The 17,519-nt window shown below is 42.4% G+C and overlaps 4 protein-coding genes across 4 annotated transcripts; 1 reads left to right on the forward strand and 3 right to left on the reverse strand.

The window, feature by feature from the left end:
• Positions 1 to 40: 40 nt before the first annotated feature.
• MELLADRAFT_114453 (uncharacterized protein) lies at positions 41 to 1,469 on the reverse strand (the record flags this gene model as incomplete). The annotated part of the gene is made up of 4 exons (XM_007419382.1): positions 41 to 1,071; positions 1,164 to 1,223; positions 1,287 to 1,364; positions 1,439 to 1,469. 4 exons carry the CDS (start codon positions 1,467 to 1,469, stop codon positions 41 to 43), a joined length of 1,200 nt encoding a protein of 399 aa, XP_007419444.1.
• Positions 1,470 to 2,372: 903 nt separating this feature from the next.
• On the forward strand, positions 2,373 to 3,587 carry MELLADRAFT_86100 (uncharacterized protein; the record flags this gene model as incomplete). Its single annotated transcript, XM_007419379.1, has 3 exons — positions 2,373 to 2,388; positions 2,471 to 3,084; positions 3,144 to 3,587. 3 exons carry the CDS (start codon positions 2,373 to 2,375, stop codon positions 3,585 to 3,587), a joined length of 1,074 nt encoding a protein of 357 aa, XP_007419441.1.
• Positions 3,588 to 4,250: 663 nt separating this feature from the next.
• Positions 4,251 to 5,545, reverse strand: MELLADRAFT_86101 (uncharacterized protein; the record flags this gene model as incomplete). The annotated part of the gene is made up of 2 exons (XM_007419381.1): positions 4,251 to 5,023; positions 5,107 to 5,545. The coding sequence occupies 2 exons, from the start codon at positions 5,543 to 5,545 to the stop codon at positions 4,251 to 4,253; spliced, it is 1,212 nt and encodes a 403-aa protein (XP_007419443.1).
• An 8,397-nt stretch (positions 5,546 to 13,942) lies between these two features.
• Positions 13,943 to 14,777, reverse strand: MELLADRAFT_86103 (uncharacterized protein; the record flags this gene model as incomplete). Its single annotated transcript, XM_007419380.1, has 2 exons — positions 13,943 to 14,541; positions 14,708 to 14,777. The coding sequence occupies 2 exons, from the start codon at positions 14,775 to 14,777 to the stop codon at positions 13,943 to 13,945; spliced, it is 669 nt and encodes a 222-aa protein (XP_007419442.1).
• Between the last annotated feature and the right edge of the window lie 2,742 nt (positions 14,778 to 17,519).

Consider the following 17,519-nt stretch of genomic DNA (forward strand, 5'->3'; position numbering starts at 1 on the left):
ATTATGACACATACGTCTACTCCCTTTCCCACATGTCGCCTCATTCGGTTAAGTAGGTATGATCATATTCCATTTTTTCCCGTCCAATTTTAGGTTGCTGATGGGCTTGAGATCTTGGTGGTGACGGTGTCAGAAACTGGTACGAAGTTGAAGCTGCAGGAGGCTTTTGGGGGTAAGGCGCTGGCCGTGTCATCGATTCTTGAGAATGAGCTTCAATGACAGTTCGCTGACCAGATTCGGGAGGTAAGTCAAGTAGATGACCCGGTGGCGATGATCCGGATTTGAATCGTGTGGATGATGGATTCGGTTCGTCAGAATGATAATGAGCAGCGTCAGAGGAATGTTCGACATATTTTGGATTCAGATGCGAAGAGACATTGATCTTGCTTGTCTCTGGAGATCCTGACGAGGGGAGATGGTTGGTTGTATCATGGTTTTGAGATGTTTGGTAGGCAAGCTGCGTTATAAGGGTATGCTGTGTTTGAGTATTCGCCTGAGGTTCATGGTTTACTTGTTGGACTGGTCCATCAAGCTCTATTCCACGCGTGTGATTGGTCGTATTCGCTTGAGGCTGTGATGAAGAGTCATTCTCTGAAGTTGCGCTATGGTCTTTGGACCATGTACGAGGACGCTTACAGTCCGAAACCTCAGGGTCATTGAATATGTGACGACGTTTTTGAGGAGAAATACGTTGTATTTGAGAACTGTCGTCCTGCGGTGGTTGACGGAAACGCTTACGCGGGGTTTCCTCGTGATGACGTGCCGGGTAAGGTCGCTTCCGAGGGACCATTGGGCTCCCTTCCGTAAGGGATTCAGGTGAAGTCGAAGAGTTTGAGAGGAAGAGGCTGGCCGAATGATGATCCGTTGACAAATGATAGGGTAATTTCGCGATTTTGTGTCTTGCACTGGGGAGACATGGAGCTCCAGGGGTGATAAGGGACGGATTGTAAGAATCAAAAGGTTCTGGCGCTGGCTGTCCATGGGCCACATTGATCAGAGGCGGGGGCGAGCCAACAAGTTGTTCGAGCTCTTCAAAGAGTTCCGAAAGCGTATCTTTCTCACCAACTTGACCTGTGAATCAAACATATGAAATTGCAGTGAGTAAATGAGATTGCAGTGAGTAACATGGTAAGTCAAGATGAATACGGGCTGTGTGTGCTGACAATCGCTTTTGGCGTCCACAACGGATTCGTCAATGAGGGTATCCAGGACTGGGTCTGGACCTAAGAAAAGCTTGAAAATCAGATCCTATAATGTATGTCAAATCCTTGTGAGTAGAAGCTAACCATTAATCGAGGTTGAAGTTGTGCTTGCTGAAGTCTTAGTGATTGGTTCATATTTGGTGTCTAGATGGTTGAGGTGGCCTGGAGAAAAGTAGACTTGCTTAGCAGTTAGCAAAACTCCACATGTATCCCCTCAGAACATCGAAATGACTCACCTGGATCTGTTGGTGACATATCGGAAGCCATGAGGACAAAAGAACACCGGTGCGAAAGAATGATCAGAGTCCAAGGGTGAAGTTGGGAGAACGAGCTATGTACCTGACACAAGATCGTGAAGATGAAGTAAGATTTGAAGTTAGACACGATCCATCTAGTATACTTGAAGGACCCGATAACGTAGTTTATGACTGCAAATCAACACAAAGAAAACTCTTGAAAAGGACACAAGTCCGCGTCAAAGAAAACAAGATGAAAGTCATCACCGCCCGATCATGACCCCTTGTTTGCTCTACATATGAGTGAAAACAAGCTGACCTTTGATCGTTTGTTAAAGAAGTTGATCACGGGTGGACGTCAAACGTCGGCCATAGCTACACCACACTGCCTTTATTTCTATATCACAAGAGGACTTGCATGGAGCTTGCATGGACATAACCTCTTCAAAATCTTTTGAGTCTGTTTCTGTCAATGGTACTCCTTTCATTGCTCATGTAGGATTGTTATCTAGCTTTTGGCGTACTTAATTCGTGATTGATCTTCTTGGAGAGGAGCTCTTCATCTATTTGAGCTTTCTTTTTGTAACCAAAATCTCCTTCCAACCTATTTCTTCCTTGACTTGACTTCCAGGAGAAGTCATCTTCATCCGACTTACAGTTATTTTATTTTAGATACTTCATCTTTTTTTATCTTCCCAGCGAAGACATTTTATATCTTAATCTGAATTCATTTTGGATACTCTTTTTTTATCTTTCCGGCAAAGACCTTTTACATCTTAATCTGACTTCATTTTGAATACTTCATCTTTTTTGTATCTTCCTGGCGAAGACTTATAAATTTTTATAACTTTAGGGTTATTGTGCGTTTTCAATTGATCATATCCGAACGCAACGACCACATCTCAACGTCACATTCACTGAAAGAATCAAGAGTATGGTGGCTCCCAAACGTGAGTTTGTATCCATTGTGTATTTGTGGAATATCTCTGCCGGTCAACTTTGCTTATGGGCTCTTTATGCTTGCTTGAAAAGCGTTTCTCAATCGGCCTATGCACTTTCAAGACGGCGCTGGAGTCAGTTCTGTGAAAGCTCAAAATCGAGAAGTTGCTGAATGGTTACCTCAGCGCAACTCCGCCTCTTATCAAGCCATAACCGATTACTTGAAATTTCTGCTTGGCAAATTCAATTCTCGCACCCCCTATCCCGCTAGTCCAGAGTCTTTTGAACTCGATGTACTACCTCAGTTGTCTTCAGAAACTATCATGGCTGATTTGAGTGTTTTCGCCAACGATCTACCGCCGCCTAGTCCATCCCAACAAACAATAAAACTCTTACCCCGGCAAGATTCTGGTTGGTTCAGATATAGGAGCTTCTTTCTTCAAGATCTTACCCGATTCTCGATCCCTCGTGCCACTCTTGCTTGGGAGTCACCTGTAAGCTGTCCTTGGAACCAGATCATGCTGGTGTTCTTAATGAAGCACTGGAGATGGGCTATGGCGCAAGGGGTCTTCTCTCGATACCATCCTGATCCTAGATTCTCCACCGATGACATATGTAGAGCTGTCATGGAGAGATGGATTCGAGGAAGAGTTGGTCAAGATGATAAATATCGCAACCGAAAAAAGAAAAACCAGAGAAGGGCTACAGTATGTCCCCCTCCCAACAATTTCTTCTCTTCTTTTCATTTACTGAGATATGTTCCCAGATTTTTCGTTACCGCCAAGATGCATTAGAAGAGTTTCTTGAATTGGAGGATAGAGACCTACTTCCTTCTGCTCTGAGTTTACTTCCAAGTGCTACATGTTGCTCGGATACCGAGGACGATGGACCTGGTAAAACTCGCGCCGTAGGTATGGTTTGGAGAAGTCAGGAATTCTCCGAATTTATGTATTTGCTTGATCAACTTTCCTTCAAACAACAAAAGGCTTTGCACGGCTCAAGATGGGCGGCTGGCCGGCTTGACATGAGAAGATCTCGACCAATCAAGATCTCATCTCAAGGTAAAGCTCCTCGAAACCTTCCTTCAAATTGTTACTGTCCTGTTTGGAGGAATGGATTCGGAGAAACTCATCAACGGCTCCTTACTCAAAAAGCTGCCAGCCCTACTCTCACTCTGCTGATTGAAAAAATACGTCAATCACTTGTTTGAATTCATCTTGAATTCGTGATTTTACATAACTTGATTAGCACAGCTGATATTCATGTATTTTTATCAAAATCACATTCCTTATTGATACCACTTGGAACTACACAAAATCTTATCTTTCAAGACATCTGAAATATCTAAGTGTTAGTTTGACTTTGAATCACACGACCTAAAGATTCTCAAAGTCATTAAAAGGATCTTGAGCCTTGAACTGATAACAGGCCGGGCCCTGAAGTGGGTATGAAGAATTGTGATATTTGATGAGCACAATGGGTTGGATGATCCTCAGCGGGTTTCTTTGAGTTCTCCGCAGTGAATTTAGTGGTCCTATTGATTAATGGATGTTGGATAATCCGTTGTGTCCTCTATGAAGCCTGCTATCTCTTTGCAAAGTCACTAAACTTGATGGTACTTCTCAAATGTGGTTTTCTCATCTTGAAATATATATATTAGTCTCACTCATCTTCAATGTACCAGTGCTTGCTCCTAAGAAAGAGTCTACAAACTCAGTGACAAGTCAAATAGGCTACGGATTGCAAGACTAAATACAAACTTGGTGGGGGTGAATGATAATAAAATACAGAGGAGGGTTAATCAAGAGAAGTGTTTGTATATCTAAATAGTGAGATTAACTACAAAAAGATAATAAAGGAGGAGACAAAAAAATTATAAGCGCCCAAGGCTTGAGAGACTAGCCATCATCTGCTCCTCAATCAAAGGGTCAAGCTTTTGCTGTTTCTTCAGTAATTTCAATCTTTTTTCAATCTCATCTGAATAATTGTTTACTCGCCTCTGTTTGAAATCCTCCCAAACCTCATCACTCATGTTGTCTTTTTCCTTGCGCATACCCCGGATTCTATCAACTATAGTTTTTGAGACCTGGATTGAGGATCCGAAATTGGTCAGATTGGCCTGTTGGGGAGATACTCGTTTGCCAGAAGAGTCAAGGGTTTGAGAGTGTGAGCTGTGGTGGTAGGTTTTTGTGTTCCACACAATGATTTTTGGATGATGACTTAAGCGAATCTTGGTGTTGTAGTTGTCGAGATGAAAGTATGCTCCTTCGATGTGATACGGAGCGGGGTTTTTAGTTTCCTGGGGATAAATTACTTTACCTGAGTCGCGTTCCATAAGACAAAAAAGCCCAATGGCACAGCCGGATTCGTCTAGATCGGGATGTGAGGCATTGGCAAATTCGTCTCTAGTGATCACAAGATTGGAACCGCAACTGGATTGGGAGACACTATTAAAGAATTTTGCGGATGCCCAAGAAACACCGTACTGTTGTGCGAGTTGGAGATTGGCTTTAAATTGAGATAGTACAAGGTATGAGAATAAATCTGAGATAAACTTGTCTACATCAGGCATGATTTTCATTCTGTCAATGTCTTGCTTAATGAGTTGGGGATGACTACGAGTGCGTATGTTCAATACATACGCGCCTGTGATGAATGGGATGATGAGAAAAAACAAAAAAAACAGTTGAGATTCATTTCAATGCAGATTTAAACACAAAGGAACATACCACCAGATTTGCCAGCGTCACTAGCACCACGAGACCCTACGGGATACATTTCACCACTCATCGCCGCTCCTAAGGCTTTTGCAGCTTTGTTTGTTGAACACTTTCGACGTGCAAGGCCATGGTGATACAGAAGTTGAACTGCCCAGTCGAATTTGTCTTTAAGGTTTTTGTTCTTCTCATCGTCAGGATGAAGGGTGTAGATGGAGGCAATGAATTCGCCAGTCAAGGCATCAACAAGAATGACGTGCCCAAAATAGATCTCGCGTTCTTTGAGGTCACGACGATTTGGATGGATCCGAATGACTTTGGCTGTGCTTGGCGCACCGTGCTGGTCTTGTACAATAGCTCGACGGAAGTGGGCACGTAGGTCTTTCTTGGCCAGCCGCTTCTCAACCTGTTTGCGAGCTAGTGCAGATTGCGCGGAAGGATTTTTTGCCATCTGTGATGAAGTAGTCAATGTTAGTATATGAGATGACGAATGAATATGATGGTGATAAGACGTGTGAGACTGAGTTCGAACCGCTTGAAAGATTTCCTGGGTGTACAGAAGTACTAAAGGAAAAATTCCAAAGCGTCAAAGGTGGTAATGTTGAAGTGAGGGTGAAATCGAACCGCTTGAAAGATTTCCTAGGCGTACGGAAGTACTAAAGGAAAACTTTCAAAGCGGCGAAGATGGTGATGTTGAATTCGAACCGCTTGAAAGATTTCCTAGGCGTACGGAAGTACTAAAGGAAAACGTTCAAAGCGGCAAAGATGGCGATGTCGAATTTGAACCGCTTGAAAGATTTCCTAGGTGTACGGAAGTACTAAAGGAAAACTTTCAAGGCGGCAAAGATGGTGATGTCCAATGCGGCCCTCTCGAAAGGTTTCCTAAGCTTGGCGGCGAAAAGGGAACAACAAAGAAGATCACTAACCTGGAAAGAAAAAAAATGGTGAGTCAGTTGGTTAGAATGCTAAGGTTTGATAGAAGTGATTTACCTTGAATTTGTTGAGGATACACCCAGATGAAGGTCTGATACGATGAATAGTGTGTTGTAAGACGAATAACAGTTCTTTGATTGAGAGCGATATTGATTTCAAATGGATTTGAAAGATCGATAGTGAGTTGTTGGTTTCTGGGGACACGATAACTGGGCTTAGAAGTAGCAAAAGGCTATGAAGACGTTTGAAAGGATTTGAGTTGGTGGATTTTTTAAATAATGCAAAAGTGCAAGGAGATAATACCAGAAGAAAGACTCAGAGGCCTAAAGAAAAAGTTGGAAAGGGAATTTAACGAAGTTGGAAAGGGAAATTGATGAAGTTGGAGAGGGAATTTAACGACATTGGAAAAGGAAATTTGACGAAGTTGGAAAAGGAAATGTGACGAAGTTGGAAAAGGAAATTTGACGAGTTTGGAAAAGAAAATTCTCTCAGACTTGTATGCCTGGGTCCCTCACAACCAGTTACAGAATAATTAGCTGGTTTCAATCCTGTGCTAGTAGTACCAATTCAATAAGGACCAGGCGCACTTTGCCCAGATTTTTGCTCGTTATTAGCAGTTTTCCAACTTTTAAAGTCGTTTTTGACTTTGGGATCTGCGGAACGGTTCAGTCAAAGTGCGAGTGACATGCTACAGAATGTCACTTGCTTACCTATATAAAGACATGCCCGATGTTGGAGATGTCCGATGAATGACACGGTACTAGTAGACCACGGCCTGAATGCTGAGCTTGGCTCAAACATTTTGAGTAGCAATGATCCCTCCAACTCAAATCTCACCAAAAAGCTGTCGATCTCGACAAAATGGAACAGCACCCTTTATTATCGATGTATTTCAAGAGCTATCTGACTGAGGAGAGCGGATAACATAGTCGGACCAACATATCATTCCAGTATCTATAGTATAGATGCAATACCACACCCGGGACCTTTCACAGAAAAGGACTCCCAAAACCCATGGCTCTTTGCTGTGATTTAACCTTACAAAGTTCATGCAGACAAGAAACTTTGGACAGAAGTGCAAAAGAAACCACTTCCAAATGGCCAAAAATCTGAATGTTAGAAGATGATGATCTCAGATAGCGAGAAAACCAGAAGGTCCAGAATTCAGCCTTTTTGTTTCTTCACTATGCAGTGTGAGGCATCCGGAGTAAGACGTAGAGGACCATCATACACTCATGATAGATGAATGGATGATGTCGTGCCTCACTCCGAGTATCTTGCTAATCGGACTGTGCGCGGCGTCTCAAACGAATTAATGATGCAATTCCGAGACGAGAAAGTGAACAAACATGAAAAACGACGCAGTTTAGTAACAAGAAAGCCGGGAAATTTGCGCCTGGTCTCTAATCTGGTCCTGGATTTTTATCTAAATTGAAAATTCAGACTGGACTGAACTTAAGTCAGAATCATCTGTTTGAATCAATATCTTCTGCTTGCCAAAGTGAATCTTTCTTAAACCCTACAAACGGAAAAAAGGAAAACACTCTCAGTCCTCTTCTATTCAAGCCCACTAGGAAACCCAATTGAATCACTCACAAATTCCAAAATTCCAATCTAAGACTGGAATGAATGGAAACGGTTTTTGACCAGGTCTTTGTGAAAGAGCCAAGAAATAAGCAATATCTTTAGACACCAAGATTTGAGTTTTAGCTTCAGGATATCAATTAAAGAATCGGATCAAGAATTCATGTGGTAAATCTAATTCTGAGTAAAACTGAAGTTCTGAAACTTTATCCGCTCCATTCACTTCTGATAATCTTTCTTCAATTCGTCTTGAACCTATCAGAAACCAAATCAAAGATGAATTTCATCAATTTTCAAAAAAAGAGCAAGTTGTATGTCAAAAGGTTACTAACCATCTCCAACTGAACAAACATCAATCATACCAATCAATTCACTGTTTCTTCATATGTCATATCTCCTAATTCAGCTGGCTGTCCATCTTTCTCAGCAAACCAAGGCTTCTGAAAATCCGCATTCAATCTAGAGATAACGTAATCTTTATGTGAATTGAGCCAAGCTGCTTGTTTTTCACGTGGAAGTGCAAACACAGTCCTTTTACACACAAGAAAAGCATTAGTGTACAATCTCTAAAATGCAAACTCGTTGAGAAATGAATCATCAAAAGACAAATGAAAACTTAGTCGTCAAATTCTTTCCAAAGTTCAATACCCCGAGTAGCGATCTTATGAATTGGTTCACCAAGTTCAGAAGTAACGGTAATAATCCCCCCCGTTTCACGTTCATAAGTCCCTTCCCATTTCTCATCAGTCACCCCAGCAGCTTGATGACTTGTAGCCGCTTCTTTAGCCACCATCATTCGACTTGCAAACAACACTCCATCAAACGGCATTTTCTCCACTCCGAATTTCGTTTTAGACCATTCACCTGTCAAGTAAGGATATACATCTGTTGCACTACCAAATCCTGATCCAGCTACTAAGATTAAATTCTTTTGAGCTCGGATGGATGCATAGGTAGCCAAGATTGGTTGATGGAAATCTTCACAACTATGATGTCCTCCTGCTCTTCCACCAGTCCATTGAAAACTCACAGGGAAGTCCAGGTTCAAAGCAGCAATGTGGACGAGTTGTCGGATTCCATCTACCAAACCAGCTTTGAAACTGACATGTTTAATACCAGCTTCACGTAATCCATTACAGCTGCGACTAAAAATCCTCCAATTGGAAGCCCTTCTTTTCGCATTTGAAGCCAGAGTGGAAATTGGAAGGCCCACTGCCTTTGATTGATGTAGAGAGTGTTACAATATTTGGCCCAAATATTGCCTGGTCCTCACAACTTGGCTTTGAGCCAGCTCACACAATAATGATCTTTTGTGTTTGCAATGTATCTGTAAAGATAGCTAAGAAGATGGTTTCCTACAAAAATTTGACATTTTACAAAACATGTAAAACTGGTACAAAAAAGTTCGAGAGCTTTCCTCACATGATGTTGGGCTACTTTCAAGGGGGTTATTGGCCTTGCAATTTTTTTCATTTCTTTTGCCAACTGAGTGGTCTTCAACAAATTGAGTCACCCTAAGGTAGATAGGTGTATACTAATATGACCAGTGCGGCCCCTGCCGCCCTGATGACTAGTATACTTGTACTCATGACTTGATACTTGCCCGGTTATTTGAGGCCTATAAGCATCACCATTCTACCGTGCTGTCTGCATGAATGGAAATCTGGCCAACAGTGGTCAGATTAATCACTGAGAGCAAGTCGATTAAAGAGGAATAAAAAGCTTACTATGTTCCTCAGCCCCACTATACCTAGTGTCTCCTGTGCAATACCGAGGTGACCAGCTGGATAGGGCAACACAATGATGTGGCCTATAAGGTCTTGGACATCGACGACTACCGTACATTCTATATTTGAGTATACCGTGGCGGCCTGCAGGCGGGGATGAGATGAAAAGCAATCCCGTGTTGAATCGCTTACGTTCAGCGGGGTGAATTGGTCCACCACTAAGAACACCGTTGGGACTAGCTTTGTTCGAAACGCGTATTGTAAGTATCCAAAACGTTTTTGCCCCTGGATGCAATATTCTATTGCACTGTTACCCTTGCCTTTAACACGGTGATTTGAGGTATAATTTTTCCCACAGATCTTAAGTAATTTGGTGGTTTCCACGGTGTTGGGTAGACTAGAGCTGCCATTTAAAAAGCTATTAGAGTTAGAGAAATTGCCATAACGTTGATTCAACTGCGAATTCAGATAGTTGAGCCAAATATCATAAGTATCACCGTTGAGGCTGGTCTCCTTGGACCATTTTGTCTTTGGTGTCTCCGTGAGGTCTTGGATCACCTCTTGCCGAATTCTTACATCGACACGACCTAGGAAGGTAGGACATCCATTTAAGACTGCCTTGAATAATCCTCGCCGAGTGTAGGTCTCTGACATTGTTTTGTCTATGTCCGCTATAGTTACAACAATTGATAGATAGATTAGCGTCAATAGACACTGATGAGAATAGAATGGAAATCATACCTGCATGATGGTTTTTAGAGGTTTTACTGAGCATGCCTATCACACGCTCACCAACCATTGTGCCAGTGTACGCTGGAGGACCAAAGAGCTCAGTGATACCGGCTAGATGCTGCAAGAAGTGTAGATTCGGTTTTATACTGACACCCTTCCAAAAAGAGCCCAGATGTGCACGATAGCTAAGCACCAAACTTTCGAGATCTTCCTTATCCTTTTTGGAGAATGTTCGAGAAAGGGAACAGTTAGTGATCTCCACCAGGTATATCAGACTCTGACATAGATTCTGGTCTTTTTCATCATTTGAGAAGTAGAGTTTAGGGATGATGGCAAGGACTAAATAAACCGTGTAGAAAGTGAGCCACTCCATTGCACTGGGATTACCAGACTTTGGAGTTCCAATCTTTATTGGAGGCCGAGTCATCCATGTTGGAGTTTTAGCCGTTGAAATCGCAGCTCGGATCTCAATTAGATCATCCATTGTTAGTGATGGATTTTCATTTATGGGGTCAGCTTGACATTCATTTTGCTTCGAAGGCGTTGAGGCAGAAGTCGTGCCTTTGTTCTTTCCTTTTCTCTTCGAGGGTTGAGCAGAAGCGCGAACCGTGATGTTGGAGCCGCTTCGCAAGCGACCAGTGATGACCTTTTCATGTACCGGTATACCAACAGTCTGGATCCTTGTGGTACTTTGTGACCGAATGCGATTGGACCGCCGTAGATCAGAGCGCTGCAAGTTGGAGTCTTCCAATGGTGTGATTGAGATGATATTGGTGGGAGCCATAGACGTTGAGGCGCCTTGTGCCTCAAGTTGAACTGAGGGCTGTACTTCGGGTGTCTCAGAAGTCAGGAGTGGGACAGGGCTCCGGATGGAAGCAGCTGTTTTTTGTCTTTTGGCATCGCTGTTTTGACTGCCACGTGGTCGGCCGCGTTTCCTGGGTACAATTATTGGGGACTGTTGTTTGATGACTTGACTAGAAGATGGAGAGGGTTGGATCAAGCTTTCTGGATCGGTCACTGATTGTGAGGACAATACGTTGCTCTGTTCTTCGGCAATTGAACTAGAATTGGCACGATTTGAACTTGCAGCATCATTGGAATTGTAGGTGCTTGACCATTCCATTGAGAAATTTTCACTTTGATCACTCGAATGTTCCATATGGGTGCTGGTATCTCCTGAGACAGCCGAGTTTGATGTACCAGACTAAGACAAAGATAGATAAGTAGGGTCCAATCAGTTTTTTTTTCTTCTCACGAAGACCCTTTAGTGAATCAAAAGAAAGTACATCACATTGAAGTTGTTGGAGGAACAAGCTTGTGCAATCAGCGGATGGCCTATATTTAGATGAGCTTCAGTGTCAAGCTTGTCTTTGAGCTTTTTCCCTGCTTGACCAAGTCCTATGAAGCTAAATGCATGGTCCTTCAATGTTCCAAGGAGCAAACAGTGCATCACGTCAATGGTGATGAATTCGATGGGTTTCCAATAGGGAAGTTCAGAGAGAACTGTATATCGAACCCCGTGAGCATCGAATATCTTCTTTTGTTTCTGTTCGGTGAATGCATCCCTCCACTCCTCAGCGTGTTTTTGATGCTCGTGTTTTCCTGGCCATTGATCAGGGTCAACAATGTTTCGATCATCACGCAGAAGACCACAGTGTGCGCAGAAGTGCGTTGCCGAGTGTGAAGCAAAGCCAGCAACTTTTCGCATGGCTGGGAGGTCCGCTATAAGTGGCCATAGTGCAACACGTATGACACGTCCTTTGGGATGATCCGCGGTTGCCGTGAGAAAGATGCCTCTCCAAAGCTGTTGGAGTTCAGCCACGAGCGGCTTCAAGATTTCGTTCATTTGTTCAAGAGCCGGTTCGCTAGGTCCAGGAATCACACCAAAAAGAAAGAGATTCTCTTGCTTGTATCATATGTCTGGTGGCAAATTGAAACAGATGAGGAGAATGATGCCGTGTGATATTGATTTTCGAGAACCTCGGCCATGAGGATTAAACCAATCCACAAACAAACCAAAGACAATATTACCGCTTTGTGATGTGAACGGTCTTCCTGAGTTGCCAAAAGATCTCCACATCTCACCATCCCACATGTCACGCATTGTTTCACCATCATACTGATGCTGCAACGGAGCGTCCAGAGCCGCTTCAAACCCGGGAATACTTAGCATCCTAGCCAGCCACTTTTGAAGAGAGTGGTAATGAAATTGTCGGAATGGCGTGGGAACATCGCCCGAATAGAGAGCTCTTCCGCAGGCATGACGAGTGATTGGTGTACCCCGAGCCGCATGAGGTTCTCGCAAAAACCGTGAAGCATCACACATCGTCTTGCAAGTGTCGTCAATCTTTTTGACCGGTGCGCCATGGAGGGCGAAACATTCTGGGCAACAGATCTGCGACTCGAGGCTGACATCGAGGTTCAGCATGGTGTACAACGTGGGCAGAGTGACCGGTAAGTTCTCCCAGTAAGGACGCCCGGTATGATTCAAGTCTTTTGCCGTTTGTTCTATCTGTCGCTTGTTGAAGTGCAGTAAACTCCGGCAGGCTCGATGTTTGACACCTTTAACAATACTGGCGTGTGCGACCTGAAGCATTCCAAGAAGACATGACGGTCGCTGAAGGTAGACCTGCGGGATCTGGAAGGCCTCTGTTGAAACAGTTTCAATGATATAGTCCTGCTTGAGAGTCTTTGGGTCATTTGTTCTTCGGATCGTTTGCGAGCTGCTTCGACGCCTTCGCGCTCCAGGCACATTTGAAGCCAGTTCTGAAAGCTGTTGACCTTGACCGGTGGAAGACCTCTGAGATCTGATGGTGCCCAGGTGACCAGTACTCAGAGACCTTTGGCGCACCTAGAACAGATAAAATGATCAATCATCCATGAGCTTAAAGACAATGAATAGCAAGATACATACCACAATATTTGTGGCAACGGGGACAGACAAGTTACCAGATTGAGAACCTTGGTGAGATTGCAGTGGTATTGATACGTTCTCTGTTGTCCGTGTCAAGCGAAGCCTTCGCAGTTTGTCTTCGTGGTACCGGCCGTTTTGCTTCGTTCTGACTTTCCCTTGATGAAGAACCCCGTCGAGTAGAAAACTTTCAGCCACGCAGCCAAACTCTTCACAGCAGCAAATGTGTTGTGGCATCACGATGGCAAACCAAAGTTAATGGGTCAAGAAGGAATTCAATTGTATGTAGGGATAAGGGACAAAACGGAAGTTGATCAAATCATCTTGAGTGGGATGTCTTTTTAGGCAAATAACAACTCACATTCTGAAGTCCTCTGAAATATATTTGTCAAAACAGTGCATCACGTGACGCTCGAATATGACATTCAAAACTCAAAGCAGACCAGTCTAGCACGCTTACTATCACGTCTTTCACCTACTCTCTGATAGCAAGTCAGCAAAAATTGTTGCGGAAGGGAACAATGTTTATGAATTTCTCGCGCGAATGATGCATACTTGGTTTCTGAGTTGTTAGACTATATATTTTACATGACTAACTAACCAATTGGATTGAGGCGAAAACTATATACATGTGTAATCCATGACTTTGACTTGGAGATATAAGAGGAAAAATTGAATACAGAGAAAGAATTGAAAACATTGAAAACATTGATCTTAAATTGGAATGGATAATTTGCGTGTCTAAGTGAAAGAAAAACCTTTGTATCATCTTGCTTTCATCTTGCTTCTTGAAACATAATATCTACATAAAATTGATCTTAAAGTAAAATGAAGGACTTGCGTCTCTAAGTCAAATGAACACTCTGTATAAAAAGTTCAATGAGTATCCAAAGTACAATGAATGGTGAGTAAGTGAACGGGAACGTGGGCAATGAAGAAAGTACAAGAAGATACTGACCTTCTAGATCCCATAGTAGGCACCGTATTGGAGGACAACATGATCTTCAAAAATCTCGACAATTTCTGCTTTGAGAGCGTCACAGGGGATGTGCTGATTTGGCTTGAAGTGCCAGATGATTTGTCGCAGACGATCTCGAGTGGTCCAATCAATAAGCCAACCGGGCGAGAGGTAGCGGAGAAGATTGGGAGGTAAGGTCCAGATCTTGGACCAGAAATCCCAATCTTCATTAACGGAGGGAAGTGGACGTCTATGGCGTGGTGGGTTTCTGAGTTCGGCACGTCGAGCAATTCTTGAAGATCGACGGCGCCGGGGCAGAGCTTGTGGTTGTGCTATTGGAACTGGATGACCGCGTCGACAAGGTGGCTCTTCCAAAGCCAAGTTTTCTATTGGCAGATGTTCTACCTCCTGATCATCTACCATTGGGCCTTCTGCCTCCAATTCAATATCACTTGCATTTGCTTCTACCTCAGCACCGGTGATCTCATTGGGAAGTTGAGCTGGGGTTGAGCGACCGCGTCTTATATTTGTGGTGGTGATGGAAGAGTTTTTCGCCATGGTGAGGTTGCCGTAGATCTTGATGGACATAATTTGAGATGGAACTATTGAAACAATCACAGTTCAGCAATCAACAAGGAACTTAGATATAAAGATAGGTTTGACGTACCCGTGAAGAGAAGAGTAAAAAACGTTATATCGATTTGAGAAGTGGCGTGATTCGTATTCAAGTTTAAGCAACTCGTGGCTTTAAATATGAAAATCACTTACCAGAATCAGAGCCTTCTGATAACGAAAAGCTTGCCGGACGGAGGAGATTATTCCTTACAACATCTTTCATTGAGCTTGCAGAAGGTATTCAAAGGCGGAGACAAAGGAGACAGCCCATCGGAGAGACAATCGTGTTCTGAACCATCTCGATGCACGGTGAAAGCGATCTTAGGCGATGTTTTAGGAATTATCTAGATCGAGGCGGTTGTCTGGATGAACGGGGTGAGTCAGTCGAAATTGGATGAAGGTGATCTCAGAACAGATACGATCATCTTGAAGAATGGGAACATCGGGCACAAGGTCATAGGGGAAGTCAAACACTAAAGTCTGACAATGAACGGAAAGATATGGTCGCCGGTGGGATGATTCGAGGAAAGGGAAATTGGAATGGAAGGAAGGTCTTGTACAGTGTGCGCTGCTTTCACTTTGCGTCACGTAAAGTAGATTAGGTTGATTTATTAAATTCTGTACAATCAGTACAATCATGGATTCACGTTTCAACAGTAATACAGTAAAATAGTAGGATATCTCACATGCCCCAAACAACTCTGTTTGGTCAGTATAAGGATAGTGCTCGTTAATCAAGGATCTTCAAAAAATGATCAGATAGAACTACACATACATACAATTTGAAGGATGAGTGATGGTAAAGATGGTACTTCAGGTGGTGTCCAGTCCACTCAGTGAGATGGCTTGAATATGACTGAGTTAAACACAGAAGTTGAAGCTGGCTCAGTGAGCAGTGGCTACTGCGAGGCTCAGTCATTCTAACATTGTAGAACAAAGACTGTACAAAAACCGAACATCTGCTGTAGGCAGAGCTCACCGGACGTCCGGCGCATTTATGGCGGACACGGTGTATAGCTAACAAGGTATGTAGATCCATCATCTGATGATTCTTCACTTGTTTGTGCATCTGGGATTATGATTGATTTGGTTCTACAATCTCTTTTGAATAGGTTTTATTGAAACATCCAGATTTAGTTTATCATTTATTTAATTTATATCCAACAATTTCTCAAATTCGATACTCTATCAATGGAAAATCAATCATCCCGTTCTTAAACCCAATCTTTTTACCCATCATACATTTAGGACAATTCATCATTTATCATTTCATACCTAAATTGATTTTAATCGTTTTAACATTGATTTTAAATTGGATTACCAAAACTACAAGTGACAAAAAATATCTTTCATATCATAGTTTAAATAAAACTATTGCAATGATTCATAATTTCAATTCGACGGCTGCTACATGGACTTTAGGTAGATCTCAAATGAAAGAAATCATCAAACTTGATCAAGATTGTATTTCGATTTATAAGGAAAAGATGACGATCTTTTGGAGTGAAGAAGATCAAGATTGGTGGATCCCTAAACCTGAAATCGATCGAATCATCAAATTACTAGAATCGACAACTTATCAGAACAACAGTGAAGTTGGAGTTCAAGAAGAGGTAAAAAAGAATTTGAAGAATGTACCACGATGGGAACGTTCGAATAATAATATACCTCACGCGTTTTGCTTGGGTAAGGATGATCTTTCAATTCGTATCTGTGATACAATTCTGTTGATTTTTTGCTAATGTTCAATTTCATTCAATTTTCACACATTTTCGTGATGTTTTCTTGATTGCCGGTTTTTCCGTGAACGTGACTTCAATCTTCGAAGAACACGGTGAAAGGATGGCTGACAAATGTGCTTCTTGGATCAAAACTTTATTATCCGAATCATAGAACGTCTAAGGTACCTCTTAAAGTACATTCTTCAGTAACAATCTGACTGATGTGATTCTTTACAAGATGCTTTTTGGTGGGTTTTGTGACAATGTTACCCAGAATCATTGAAGCATGTCGAGGATAATTATCTATATTTAACTTGTAAGTCAGTGTACCTTTGGTGGATCAAATAAATCTTAAGTTCTTGGTATACAACACACTCTGGGAGATACAATACCATCATCAACGGGGTAAAATCAAGCCTTCGTGATACGACTATGCTATAGAGAATTCAAAATGGCCATTATTGAGCTGTGCGACTCTCCTGATGGACAAGTTTGCTTTGGGATCCATGTTGAGCGTGATTCTCAATAGAGATTGGAACTTGATTCGCGAAAGATTCGCTTGATAGTGGTTATTTAGATGAATCTAGGCATTGCGATGTTTTGAATGCAGTATGGGATGTTTCTAAGCACAAGACTAAAACCAAAAGTTTACAGAAGTTGATAGAAACTCGCATAATTGAGTTTTACAATACTCGACGAACTTCAAGGTTTAATGTATAAGAGTGTCTCCACATCATATCTTTACAACAAATGGACATGAGACATCAAGTGTGAGTACTGCCAATCTAGGCAAACAAGTTTTATGAATCCAATGTTCTTGATGACACCAGAGTTGAACATAGCGTTCTCCAACACTGAAAGCCTGAATGCAGATAGGACACTTATCGTGTTCTTCTTTCTCAAACAAATCCGAACTTGACCGAGGTATTTGAGAGGATTGCGCCACAAGACGAGAAGTGTAGAGACTGGTCCATTCCTTGATACCACAGGTAGGACCAAGATTGATATCAAGGTCGAAAGCGAGTAATTTGATGAACTCAAGATGCAGATGTTTGAATTTCACCGCTTGAATCCACTTGTCAATCGCTGGCGCTCTTTTTCTCGCGGCCTTCTAGTTCTATTTAGTATGTTGGCCTCCGCATTTCTCAAAGCGAGGATGAATCAGGTAGGATTCGCTTAGCTTTGTTCAAAGTTATGGATCCTTGTCATATGCCATCTGAATGGATTGGATCGTGGTCAAGAGT

The sequence above is a fragment of the Melampsora larici-populina genome (assembly GCF_000204055.1).
Source record: "Melampsora larici-populina 98AG31 unplaced genomic scaffold MELLAscaffold_173, whole genome shotgun sequence".
NCBI lineage: Eukaryota > Fungi > Basidiomycota > Pucciniomycetes > Pucciniales > Melampsoraceae > Melampsora > Melampsora laricis-populina.